The sequence below is a fragment of the Microtus oregoni genome, unplaced genomic scaffold (assembly GCF_018167655.1).
Source record: "Microtus oregoni isolate MIOR12 unplaced genomic scaffold, Mior012 000046F_ref0000063, whole genome shotgun sequence".
NCBI classification, from domain to species: Eukaryota; Metazoa; Chordata; class Mammalia; order Rodentia; family Cricetidae; genus Microtus; species Microtus oregoni.
In genome coordinates, this window is record NW_024543220.1 from 16657613 (window position 1) to 16671592 (window position 13980).

General features: G+C 46.5%; 1 protein-coding gene across 6 annotated transcripts in view; it reads left to right on the forward strand.

The window, feature by feature from the left end:
* Nucleotides 1-11854, forward strand: part of Pknox1 (PBX/knotted 1 homeobox 1) — a 38894-nt gene extending 27040 nt beyond the window's left edge. For 5 of the 6 annotated variants that reach the window (XM_041634794.1, XM_041634793.1, XM_041634797.1 and 2 more), the window contains 5 exons: nucleotides 644-741; nucleotides 3024-3152; nucleotides 4748-4824; nucleotides 6562-6734; nucleotides 8761-11854. In XM_041634794.1, the coding sequence (XP_041490728.1) occupies nucleotides 644-741; nucleotides 3024-3152; nucleotides 4748-4824; nucleotides 6562-6734; nucleotides 8761-8972 (689 nt within the window). In that variant the 3' untranslated portion in view covers nucleotides 8973-11854. The remainder of the gene's footprint in view (nucleotides 1-643; nucleotides 742-3023; nucleotides 3153-4747; nucleotides 4825-6561; nucleotides 6735-8760) is intronic. The other variant, XM_041634798.1, reaches the window with a different exon arrangement.
* Nucleotides 11855-13980: the final 2126 nt, after the last annotated feature.

The window sequence follows — 13980 nt, forward strand, 5'->3', positions numbered from 1 at the left end:
AGGTGGATCTCTATGAGCTCGAGGCCAGCCTGGTCTACAAAGAGTACCATGACAGCCAAAGCTGTTACACAGAAACTCTGTGTTGGAAAAAAAAAAGAAGAGAAAGAAAGAAAGAGGGAAAAAGGAAGAAAGAAAGAAAAAGAAAGAGAAAAAGAAAAGATACAGCAAAAATTAATTATGGTTTCAAACAACATAGGTTTAAAAATACTTAGTTGGTGCACCCACATACACAAATTCATGTACATGTGTCACTGCGTGGGTGTGGTCAGAGAACAACTTGTAGGAATCGGTTCTAGGGATCAAACTCGCGTTATCTAGGCTTGGTAGCAAGCACCTTTACCTGCTGAGTCATCTGCTAACTTCTCAAATAACATAGTTTTTAATTGTGCTATCTACAGGACCTGGAAACTACCTAGTATTATGAATTGGTCCCCAGTGACAAGGGCAGGTGCCATGCGGGCCAGAATTGATGTGATAATTTGTCTCACCACATACTTTGCTAAGTCTTGTTGACCATTTGAAATGGTTAAAAGGCTCACTCAATAGGCTTTTCATTTCTTCCATAAGCATATCAGGAAGAATGGCTTTAAATCATTAAGACTTAAAAGGAGTTTAATATTTAAATTCTCTTTTTCTTTTTGAGGTGGCACAGTGTACCAGCCTGTCACCGTCGTCACTCCACAAGGTCAAGTGGTCACACAGGCATTGTCTCCTGGGACAATTAGGATCCAGAACTCCCAGGTGTGTGATGTCCTTTAGGACTTGTAATGAGTGCTGCCTAGGTGGGGGTAGGTGAAGCAAGCTAAGCCGTCCCTTTTTTATGATTGTCATTTGTTGTCAAGCAGCCTGTAGTCGGTTTATTTCCTTTCATGCTTCGTCTCCCTTGTTGTGGAAGTTTACAAAATTCAGAACAGTCTGAAGCACCAGGGAAGCTGTTGACAACCCCAGGTGCAGCCATGGCAATGATGTCCACTGTGTATACACATCATGACTCAAGTCCTATGATGCAGAACAGCCAGGCTCAGTTTTCAGAACCACAAAGCCCAGACTGTACCCCTAGCCTGAAACTACACCCCAAGCTCTGGAATCATCCCAGGCCTTTGCTTTGTATCCTTGACGTGATTGGGGTATTTTATTGAGATCAGGCTCTAGGTGTCTGCAGTAGCAATTCTTGGCTTTGAGACAGGGTTGCTCTGTGTAATAGACCTGGCTGGTCTTGAACTCACAGAGAGTCATCTACCTCTGTTCCCAAGTGCTGGGATTAAAGGTATGTACCACCACCGCCCAGCAAATTATGCTTTTTTTAGGGGAAGACATTTTAAGTCAAATAACCTACTAGTACTGTAGAAGATACTCCATTTGTCTTGTTAAAAAAGAAAGTTGTAGGATTGGTTTTGTTGTTGTTTGTTTTTGGAGGGGATTGGGACAAGGTTTCGCTTCTTTGTAACTGCATTTTCTTAGGGATAAAGGTTAACTCATTTAAGTAGCAAACCTATTAAGCCTGAGTCCTTCAGGACAGTATTTCCTGACCTGTTGTAAAAACCCCACGACCCTCATTCCCACACTATTTTCCACTGTCACACAGGGCTCCCTGCCTAGGGGCACATGGCAGACTCAGGTCAAAAAGTGCTGCGTGCTGCTGCTCTCTGAAGAGGGTGTCAGCCTTGGTCGGGACGCTCTGACCTGGCCGTGCATGGCCTGGTCATGAGGATGATAGTAGGCTGGAGTTGACTCTGACTTCCTGAGAGATGACCACTGAGAAGTCTTTAACCATACTGCTAGCACACACATAAAAATGGTTTTGAGAGGGAGGACTAGGCAGGAGGTAGGTTTTTATGTTTCACAAGCTGTTCTTAATAACCCTGGACTTCTCATTCTCTGCTTCCGCCTTCTGAGTGTTAGGACACAGGCTTGTGTCACCACCCCTGACTTATGTGGTGCTGCGGGTGGAACCTAAGGTTACTCGCATAGCTGCAGCCCAGCTGCCTGACCACGTATTGTACCACTGCTACTCAGAAGAGTACCGGGTTTTGACTCCCTCACCTCTCAGCATTACTTGGAATGCTTCTGTCAGGTTGGGGTGTGTCATGGCTCAGCCTTCACAGAGCACCATAGGCAGGCTGCAGATCTGAATACTTCTCCACTGCCCCCAGGTCCCCTCCAAGCCTTTGAGCCAATTATTCTATCCACATATGATTCTAAAGGGAAGCATGCCTCTGATGAATGCCCTTGGAACTTCCACTGCACGGGGCTCCATTCTCACATCCTGCCCACCTCCTCCAGTTGCATCAAGTCAGCACCTATTGTGACACCAGCCCCAGCTCCTCTTGTGCTCTCAACAGTAGCTCCACGATGCTCTGGCTTGCAGCGTGCTTATTTTTTGTATGTACCATGTTTTTATTATGTAAGTGTCCAGTTGGCCCTTGGTCTGTGTCCACAGTGCCAGGTGACACATCGGTGCTGCGTGTCTTGTCAGAGCCAGCTGTTTCAGGACTGTCTTCCAGGCCTGGGCCCATTCTGCAGAGGATGCAGATAGAGGCAGGAATAGTGGAGAGGGCGGGCACAGAACCCCCTGGTTTCTCTCTAGTATGCCACCCTCCAAGAGCTTGGAAACTTCACAACACAAGTAGGATTGTTGAACCCCACTGCCTGTTGGTGATCACCCTTAACTTTAGCCCGTTGGTGCACGACGGAAGTTGATATCTGTGATTCTGCCTCAGTCTAGCCTGTGAACAGTCCTTTCCTGGGGGCTGAAGTCAACAGTTGACACAGTTCAGAATATGGAAGCATCCCTTAGCAGTTTGGAGAGTCTACAAATTGTAGGACTTACATGCTGCAAAGATGGGAATGAAGACCAAACATGTTGTCTGTGTTGCAGCATCCTCAAAAGATATATATATATAAAATCTGTATAGGGTTCCCACACGTGCCTGTTGGCTGTAAGTAAGCTTCCTCTCTCTGAAGCTGCTTGATGTGTTGTCATTTCAAAGCCTTGCTGACATTATTTGTCCACTGTGTGAAAGCTTCAGCTGCAGTTGAATCAAGATCTCAGCATCTTGCATCAAGAAGACGGCTCCTCCAAGAACAAGAGGGGCGTCCTGCCGAAACATGCCACCAATGTGATGCGGTCCTGGCTCTTTCAGCACATAGGGGTAAGAGTGCATTGGGTACACCCTGAGTGACCAAGGTGCCCTCCTGGCTTGTGTCCCCGGGAAACTGACTTTTGTGTTTATTTAACCCAGGTCTAAGTTTGGTATTATACTGTGTCCATAGTGGGGTTTGAGCATAGGTCCCTAATAATGACTTGAAGAAACTTAAAATGCAGCAAGGGTACCCCTATGGCTGGAAAGGGAGCAACTGAGCTACTACTTATCATGCCCATTTGGATCAGAAAAGCCTACTCTGTGATGGGGCTGACGGGAGGAGGTGGCAAAGGAAAAGAGCAAGCAGCATTGCTTGTGCAGTGGGTCTAAGAGGGAGATGCAGTAAGTTAAGGCACATCGTGAAGTTGGGCACAATGAGGAGTGCCAATGCATGGTTTGCTTAGTTTAAGATGAGCAGCCCAGGCAGGAAGAGAGGCACACAAGTGTACTTGATGGTGAGGGCTGCCACACAGGTGTGTCCGGTAAAGGACAAGAAGTGGTGGCCAGTGCAATGGCTGTGATGCAGTGGCCACAGTTCCCCACGGAAGTGCTGCCTTGGGTTCACCTCTTTCCTTTTCGGGCGTCAGTGTCTTATCACACTTCCCTTTAATGAGTTAATATTCCTCAAACATAAACCCTGGTTATAAGGACCAGTGAGGACATATTTCCTTTTTTCCTGTGCCTTCTTGTCCTCATTTCTTTGCAACATCTAGTTTTCCAAGCAGTGGGGTAGCAGTGACTGCTGTCTGATTTCTCTCTCTGTGCTTGTGTTTTTGACCTCACTTTTTATTTATTGTTTAGTGGCATAAGGTCTCCCCCTCTTGGCTCCACCTTCTAAGTGTCCACCACCTCACAATAGCAGCAGCCTAAGAACCAAGCCTTCAACACCCAGACCTTTGAGGGGCAGTCAGTGTCTGGACTTTAACACCAAGTTAATCCAACAGAGGTTTGATCCTAAGAAAGCTATCAGTGATACTGGTCTGTCCTAGTGTCCATTTATTCTCAGGGTTGAAGAAGATACCACGTGTTGTGTTGTTCATGCAATAAACCTCAACAAAGTTGATATAGATGTGCTGTGTCAAGGCTCAAATGTCTGGGCACAGAGGATGCCCCACAACAGGGCTGCAGCTCCCACTACTATTACCTGTGCATCTTGGGACACTGGCTGAGCACATTCTCACCACACACTGACAGCTGCTAGTGTTGGACATTCTTGGTCAGGGAGGAGAGATGCTTCATTCTTACCTGTTTTTTTTTAAAGGATTTATTTATTCTTATTTTATTTGCATTGATGTTTTGCCTGCATGTATGTCTGTGTGAGGGCATCAGATCACTTGGAACTGAGTCACAGACAGTTGTCAACTGCCATGTCAACCCCGGTGCTCTGGAAGAGCTCTTACCTGCTGAACCATGTCTTCAGCCCCCTTCTTTTTTATCTGAACATTTCTAAGATAAGGATTTGTGAAGTAGTCTAATTGTGCTGAAAGCTCTACTGTATCGGCTTTTTCTCTTCTTTATTTGTATGCATCTTATTTACCTAGATAGTCTTGGGTTTCCCTTTTCAATTCAAAGCCCATTGTGACAGTAACCATCTTTATTTTTAGCATCCCTACCCAACAGAGGATGAAAAAAAGCAGATTGCTGCTCAGACAAATTTGACACTGCTTCAAGTTAACAACTGGTAAGATGACCGCGTGCTGGCACCACACCTGTTGCTCTGGCAGAGCCTGGCCTCCCGATATGCTCTCTGCTGCCATCAGAGTGCTGCAGCCAGAGATATCGTGTGTCAGGGTATATTGGACGTGTTTCCGCCTCACGGGTATGCTAACACAGTGGCCCCTCTTGCTCTCCTTTAGAAATAGGTCACGGCCAGGTGTGATGCCTTTAACTCAGCACTCAGGAGGCAGAGGCAGGAGGATCTCTGCGGGTTTGAGGTCAGCCTCGTCTACATAAGTTCCAAGATGGCCAGGGCTGTTGGGAGACCCCGTCTCAAAAAGCAAAAACCCATGCCATCACTTTAGACCTACAGCTTAGGGACAGTCTTGCATGTGTCCCTGCATTCATTCTGCTGCATGATGGGACTTAGAGCCATTCCCCAGATAGACCTGCCCGGAGAAGACCACCATGTTTACAAGTGAAACATTCTCTGCTAGGTTTGGGTTACATTGTTGGAAATAGTTGAGCCCTAGGCATGTGCTCCCATGGTGAGAACTGGTGTTCATCAGGGTGCTGTTCTCTTCCACTGGGCAGTCACTGTCTCCATTTCACTGTGTTCAGATGGAAGACAATGTCAGCTTCGTAGAATTAGCCCTCAGAAAGGGAAACACACACTACCACTCAGAAGCATTATAGCTTCATAGTAGGGCTGTGCTATCGCCATCATCCATGCCTGCTGCAGTTCTAGAGTACGCTGTGCAGTTGGCCTGCTTATTCTACCAGAGATGCAGGAGCTATCCTTCAGGGGTGCATAAGCATGCCTACTTTCTTGCATTTGAGCCAGTATTTAATATTTAAGTAGAAATAGTAGACCATGCTGCTTGAGTTATTTCCTGTTAAATATAGTGCTGGCAAAAATATAAAGGGTTCAAGCATGTTGCTGTCAATACAGTGAACCATTCTTAGCTGACTGACTGGCGCTCTCTCTCTCTCTCTCTCTCTCTCTCTCTTTCTCGTTGCTATGAATACAATGAAATAATCTTTTTTTTTTTTTGAACTAATGGCCTATTTATCTTTATGTGTTTGGCATATTTCAGTGTTACGTTTTCCTCCAGGCTCCTTCATGTGGTCTCAGATGGCAGACTTTCCCTTTTTTTAAAATATTTATTTATTTATTTAGTATGCAATATTCTGTCTGTGTGCATGTCTGCAGGCCAGAAGAGGGCACCAGACCTCGTTACAGATCGTTGTGAGCCACCATGTGGTTGCCGGGAATTGAACTCAGGACCTTTGGAAGAGCAGGCAATGCTCTTAACCACTGAGCCATCTCTCCAGCCCCGACAATGAAATATTCTTGCTGGCTGATTCTATCTCTCTCTCTGCTCTCTCTTTGGTGATTGGTGAGATAGTTTCATGTGGTGTAGCTAAGACTGGGCAACTCCTGTGACAGTCTCCTGAGAGTCTCCATGGTTATTTTCACCTGATTATGACATGTTAGTATCACAAGTCTATGTAGACTTGACTGGCCTTGAACTCATAGAAATCTACCTGCCTTTGCCTCCTAAGTGCTAGGATTAAAGGTGTGCACCACCATGCCCCATTAAGTTCATTTTTTAAAAAAGAGCTGGGTCTGCTCTTCTGGAGATCAGTTAGTCTGTGAGCTTGTCACGTGTTCCTCTTGCCAACATGGTTCCTAAAGGGTGGTACCCCATGCCAAATCTTTACAAGTTCTTTTGGCCTGAGTATCTCTGTCTACTCATAGGTTCATCAATGCCCGAAGACGAATTCTCCAGCCAATGTTGGATTCCAGCTGTTCAGAGACTCCAAAAACAAAGAAAAAGCCTGCTCAGAACAGGCCAGTTCAGAGGTTTTGGCCGGATTCTCTTGCATCAGGAGTGGCACAAGCGGCACCCAGTGAGCTCGCCATGTCAGAAGGTGCGTCCCTTCAGATGGGCATAGGGAGTGATGGGCCCGGCCCACTGCTGTAGCTGTATCCTGTGCAGAGCTGTGTACCTGAGATGCCCTTTGCCTCTTAAGACTCAAGCCTGGCAAGATGGCTCATCGGGTAAAGGCTCTTGCCACCAAGCCTAAGAACCTGAGTTTGGTTCCCAGGAGAGAATCAACTCCTGCAAGTTGTCCTGTGACCGTCACATCATGCCCACATTACATCATACTCCACAGATACTAAACAAATACGTTTCAAAGTAAATAACGGGAGGAGGTGTCCATGGATGGCTGTTCAGGCTCTCCAGTGGTGGGGAGTTAATTTGTGCATGCTGCCCGTGAGAATGCTTACCGGTCTTGAGGTGTCCTTAGCGAGGCACTCTCTTTTACTTCCAGCTTGCTTCCTTTCCCTTCCAGCCTTCAGCAGACAGCGGAGTTGGTCCTCCTCACACCTGGTCTCTTTTTTAAGGGCTTGTGCCTGTCTCTTGCTTTTGACCTTTTCCTACTCTCCCTGTCCCAAGCCATCATCCTGATGTGTGTCCTATCAACTGTGTGACTGTGTGCAGTAAGCTCTTCAAGGTCTGCCTTGTTTTGCACAGAATTAGTTTTGCTTTAAGCAAGGCCTCCTGCAGCTATTCAGGATGGCCTTGAACTCCAGGCTTAAGCACTTTCCCCTCAGCAGTTCTGACTGAGGTGTGTGCCACTGCCTCCAACCAGGTGTGTGTGTTTGAATGTGCAGGCATAGCCATGTCTCCTTATTCTTTCTTTTTTCCCTTGACAATACTCTGCTATGTGGTTAGGAAGCTTTGGGCACAGTTTTTCATTTCTTTTTCTCATAGTATTTTTATTGATTATTTGGGAATTTTACATCATGAACCCTGATCACACTTCTCAGTCCTCCCAGGCCTATAGCCCCCCAAAAGAAAAAGAAAAAAGTCCAATTCGTGTTGCCCATATGCTCACTGAAGCATGGTCAAACTCCTGGTGGCCAATCCCTTCCTCACCCCTACCTCCCCGCCCCCTGAAACTATCAACTGTGGAGAGCTACACTTCAGCATCCTTATCACAGTTTTTAAGAGTTCTCTTAGCCGGGTGGTGGTGGCGCATGCCTTTAATCCCAGCACTTGGGAGGCAGAGGCAGGCGGATCTCTGTGAGTTTGAGACTAGCCTGGTCTATAAGAGCTAGTTCCAGGACAGGCTCCAAAGCCACAGAGAAACCCTGTATCGAGAAACCAAAAAAAAAAAAAAAAAAAAGAGTTCTCTTCAATGGCTTTCTGTCTAGGCTGTTACTGTTTTTTTGGATGGGTATGGTGGACTGTCACAGAAGCCTTTGTCCCTCTTCTCAACTATGAGTCTCAGTCATTGACAACACTGCAGAAGTAGCTTCCTTGCCCCTTACAGTGCAGGAGCATGATCATGGCATTTTATTTCTTTAACATTGTTATTGGAGCCGGGCGGTGGTGGCGCACGCCTTTAATCCCAGCACTTGGTAGGCAGAGGCAGGCGGATCTCTGTGAGTTCGAGACCAGCCTGGTCTACAAGAGCTAGTTCCAGGACAGGCTCCAAAACCACAGAGAAACCCTGTCTCGAAAAACTTAAAAAAAAAAAATTGTTATTGGAATGCTGGGTATGGATCCCCTGGCCTCACTCGTGTACTCTACTGCTGAGCCCAGCCCCCGCCCTGCCTCTTCTCAAGCCTTCTGTTGCGTGTGTTTGCAGTCTGTCCATGTCACTGGCATGCCTCTCCTTTCCATCCATTTCATGCTGAGTTGTTTCTGCTGCTCTTGTTGCCCTGTCGCTGCCCTTCCTTTGCAGTGTTGATTCTGTACAGTGTGAGTTTGTCTTAGATGATATGGACTTCACCTTTCCAGAAGTAGGGCGGGAGTAGTTTGTACCCTTTGGTGCAGTGACTGGCATCCACACAGCTGTCTTAAATGTAGACTGAACAAGCATGCAGTTTCTGTCTGTGCTTCTCTCTGGCTGGTGAAGGCAGTGACACCCTTGTGCTCCACTTTAGGTGCCGTTGTGACCATCACCACACCTGTAAACATGAATGTGGACAGCCTTCAGTCCCTGTCCTCAGATGGGGCCACCTTGGCCGTACAGCAGGTCATGATGGCGGGGCAGAGTGAAGATGAGTCGGTGGACAGCACAGAAGATGACGGGGGTGCGCTGGCGCCCACACACATCAGTGGGCTGGTGCTGGAGAACAGTGACTCCCTGCAGTAGGACCTGCGCCAGCAGGGCCAGCGCGGAGCTGGAGCACAGCAAACATTTTACACAGTTTTCTTTGTGATATGTTTTATATGTAGATATAGAAGGGTGCACTTTTGTATTTCACAGCAAGCTTCAAGATGTCTTCGCTGGTGCAGCGACTTCCTTCGGATGTGCGTGTGTGGGTTTTTAACGCTAGAAAAGTGAGGAGTGGCCCCTGCCCCTCCATCCTGACAGGATTAAGGAACAGTGCTGCCATTTTTTACAAAATGATGCAGTTGCAGTTGAGTTCTGTGGTTTACAGCAGGTCTGGGGGCTGCTGCTTATGTCGCCCACAGGTCTGAAGATGACCTGCACGTGGGCTGCAGGGCAAGAAGACGCTGGCCCTGGTGGGCTGCGAGTGCCCACAGCACACTTGAGTTCTCTTTGGGCAGCATTTGCCTGTTTCATTTGCTATATAGAAAAAGAAACTCCTATTTTTACCTTGCTGGGATTATTGGATAAAAAGCTATTTTTATAGATCAATTATTAATTGGATTATGACTATATTGAGGATAAATTTCTAGAGAAGGAACAGCACATGCTTGTCTTTGGATTTGGAATGTTCTGAAAGGCAGCCGCCCATGGTGGTCTCCTGCTCCCTGGGTGGGGGTCTCACCATAACTGCTCAAAGGAAGCAACCGTCAACTGAACTTTTGCCATCTCCAGTTTGTGTTCATGTGTGATACTCAGACTACAGTTTACACTTGCTCTAGCGTCTCACAGAGTGTACTCAGTAGAATGGATGGTAAGCGAGCTGCCGCCACGCAGTGCCCTTAGTGTCACAGCTCTCTGCCATGCCTAGTCCAGCCTAATTCAAACCTGACTGCAGTTACATGGCTGCCTTGCCATGTTAACTGGGTGGTAATTTTAGATTTTTTTTTTTTAGTTAAAACATGTTATACATAGAATGTTTATTATAAACTAATATAAAATGTGCTCTTCCCCACTGGCTCAGAGCTGGGGAAACATGAAACACCCAAACCATCTTACACAATGGGCAGACCTCTGGAGTTAGACCCGTGCAGGGATTGTCCCAGTGGCCCCACTCTCGGCTCACAGAGTCTGCAATGCTCTTGCTGTCACACACTCACAGTGCAGGTGCTGCTTCCCATTTCCAGAGTCCTCCCCTTTCACGATTTAGGACAGTTTGGGGACTTCATTTCCTGGTGTCAAGACAGAGCAGACTGTAGGCTGGGGGTTTGCTTTTGGTTTACTTGGGAGGCCTTTTCTCTGAAAACTAGTTCCCTACTTCATGTTGAGCAAGCGGCTGTATTTTCACAGACGGTACCTAGGCCCACCTGCTGTGCAGCTGTCAAGGGTGCCATTCTTGGGAACCAAGGGTGGTAATTGGTTATGGCCAAGGCTACCTTAGGAGGACATCTTTAGCTAATTCACATTTTTCTTCTGGAATGGTTCACACCCACCCCAATTGTTTTGATTCCGTTTAGTCATAGAGCGAATACCTGGACAGACAAATAGTCACAAGAAAAATAGGGTCTCCTTTCAAACCATTGAAGGAGCCTGCACTACAAAACCAGAACAACAAAATAAACAAAACCAAAAATCTTGCCAGCAACTTTTCTGAGGAGAGAATAATGTGTTAAGCAGCCTTTCCATTACTTATTCTCAAATTACTTTAATGTTTTAAGTCATGTATATAAAAGCCTGATAGACTGTCAGTATTGGGTTTAAAGCAGAAATGCATCGCCCCTGTGAGCTCCTGCAGAGGTCTGCACTCTCTCTAAAGGAAGCCTAGTCCCTGCTGTCTGGCTTGCATGCCAGCTGGTGGCTAGCTGGGATTTGAACACCGTGATCCAGTGTGTCCTTTCCAGTTGAATCAGCTTTCTTAAGCCCTGAACTCTCAGCTGCTAAATTCAGAGGGATAACATGAAGATCTTGAGAAAACCTGGGTGTAGTGGCACACTCCTGGAATCCCAAATCTCAGAACTCGAGACAGGAGGTAAGCCTGGCCTACATAACCTGACTCTAAAAAAAGATTGTAAAAGAGCTGGCACAGGGTCATAGCCTGAGTTTCTGTCTACCTCCCATGCATACTGAGATGCCTCTAAGTAACTCCCATGAGGCAAGCTGTTCATAGAATTGCTGCCCAGCACATTTCTTGTCTGTCAGTTGCACCTTCAAGACACCTGCTTACTGGGCATTGTGGCATGTACCTGGAATACAAGCACTTAGGAGGCAGAAGCAGGAGGATTACTGCAAGGCTTAGATCAGTCTGGTGCATTTTGAAACCCTGTCTCAAGAGCCCAAGCATAACTTCTGCTCTCCTTTCCTTGGCCTGTGGAGAAAATCTGGAAGTCCATCTCCTTTGGTCTTTGTTTAAACGGTCAGATTCCAGCTTCCATTCCTATTAAAGTCCTCCCTGACATTGGAGCCTTTCGAATGTGTTCTGAGTCAACCTGTGTCATTCCTGCTGTTTGGCTGCCTAGCAGAAATCCAGACTGGCTGAGCACCCATCTGGTGGCTTCAGTTTTCTCCCTTTTGAGTCCAGATTGTCAAATAGAAGTGTATATGCAATATGCACTGTGACCTTTCCGCCTAAGGCTGATGGGACACTGTGTAGCCTGCTGAGTGGCCGGCGCACCTGTGCGGGCAGTTGGCAACATGCTCCCCTCTGCATAGCTCCCGCACACTGCAGGGAATACCCATCCTGAGGACTTCTCCCGCAGGTGGCCACAGAACTCAGCAGTCTGCCTTCTTCAGTTAAGTTCGGTCTTTGAAACTGACAATCTTTAAAATGTGAATACTGTAACGATATGTTTTCTCGGATTGTTGTCTTTAAAAGGATTTTTGTGAAGCAATTGATTTATCAAAGAAAAAATTAAAAACAAAAACATGCCTTGTGGATGATTGATTCTGTAAACCTTGTGCCACCAAGCTGCTTTTTCACACTGAGACTTGCAGACTGTCACACATCTTGTGGTGACACCAGAGTTCCTAGGGACAAGCTGACATTGCGCTAACTGTTTAGCTTTATTTGCACCCTCAAGGGTCTGGGCTTCGGTTCGTCATTTTTCAGGAAAAACTTGCAAAATAGTTTTCATTTTTTTTTTTCATAAATTGAATTACTTTGGTGTAACAAGAAAAGAATGACTCGTGGGTGCAGTGCCCTCTGCTGGTCCACACTGTAAAACCCCTTGTGAGGCGGATCCTGGGCATGTCCTCTGCTGGTCCACACTGTAAAATCCTTGTGAGGCGGATCCTGGTTGTGTCCAAGGTGCACAGGAAATTGTCTAGGAGTTGTAGGTACAGCTTGTGCTTGGAGGCGTGGACCAAAGGCTTTTTCTTCAGAAGTGTGTCTAAGGGCTGGGGGTGGAGCTCAGATGGTAGAGCACCTGAACAGAACCCTGAATTCAATGCCTAGCACCCCATAATCCTGGAAGTTGGGAGTGGAAGGTCAGAAAATCAGAAGTTCAAGCTCAAATTGAGCTGTATTGGAAGTTTGAGATAGGAGAGACCTTGTCTAAAAAGACAAAAATAACATTAAAATTGGAACTCTGGGTGGCCAGTATCTTGGGAAGTATTGATGACTTACAGATTCAACATACCTGTGTAAACAGAGACAAGCCTAGCAAAATAATTGTGGATGGGTGGTGTATTTGAATTAAAAGCGTAGGGCTTTTGCTTTTTGTGATTTATACAATGTTTAGCCCACAAGCCTTTCAATGGAGTCAGAGAGGGAGCCTTAGTGCACAGTTTTTATCCTTGTACGATTAGCTCTTCAGCCTTCACTAGATCCAATATTTCCCTTCCATTCTTCAGACCTAAATGTTGCCAAGTATGGTGACTTGTGCTGATAATCCCAGTATTTAGGATGCTGAAGCAGGAGAATTACAAGTCCAACAACAAACCTAAAGACCCCCACAGCTGTGGCATCTGAGTATGCCTGCCTGGTGAGACCCCATAGGCCAACAGTGTGCTCTCTGCAGGGGGCCCAGAGAAGATGCTTGGACATGGGCTTACACCAACAGGAAGTCTACTAGCTGGCCTGGTGGACTCCACTGGGTGCCCGGGATCCCATTGTAGCTCTGAGCCTTTCTCAGGATGAGCTTTTAAACACAAAAACCATGTTCTGGGTTGACATACTTCAGTTAACAAGAACAGTTAGCCAGAAATGGAAATGCAGAAGCCAAAAAGCAAGGTTAGTATATTTAAAGACTTTCTCAGAACTATGGACTTTGATGGATTAGGTTTTTGTTTTCATTTTGGCAGGTAGTGCTACTATACCTGCGGAGTTTTATGGCCTAAACAGTACTTCCATCATGGAGTCAGTTGTGCTAAGGGCCCTATTATACTCTTCCTTCCCAGTCTCTTGCCTGGCCTTCGATGTTCTGGAAGGCCAATGTGGCCCGAGCTCAAGGGATCATCTGGATGTGGCCCGAGCTCAAGGGATCATCTGGTGAGTACTTCATAGGTAAGCAGCATTTAGAGCCATTACCTATGCCAGTGATGCCATTCGGGGTCTTGTTGTTTGAACCCAAGACTTGGCCATGTAAAAACAGCAAGAGTGTTAATACAAATTAGGAATTCTTTCATACCATCATACTTGCACAGTTTTTATTATTTTTTTGTGTATGGGTGTTTTGCCTGCATGTATGGCCTGATGCCCACAGAGGCCAGAAGAGGGCCTTGAATGCCCTGGAACTGTTGTTACAGATGGTTATGTGATAACCGTGTAGCTGCTGATAATGGTCCTAAAGAAGAGCGAGTGCTCTTAACCACTGAGCTATAGCTTCAGTCTCTGTAAAGGACAGCTTTAATGGCAGTAATGGCTTTTAGTTTCTTCCCTGCCTTTGGCAGGACTGGAATGGGGGCATAGGAAATGGAGACACAGGAAATGGATCTGACCAGCTAGGTCCTGAGACCCAGGTCACCCCTTAAGCCATTAGACCCAGCTACACATGACTGGGACCCATGTGAAGCCTGCATGCACTCCTGTTCCTGCAGGGCTAGCTGTGTGCAG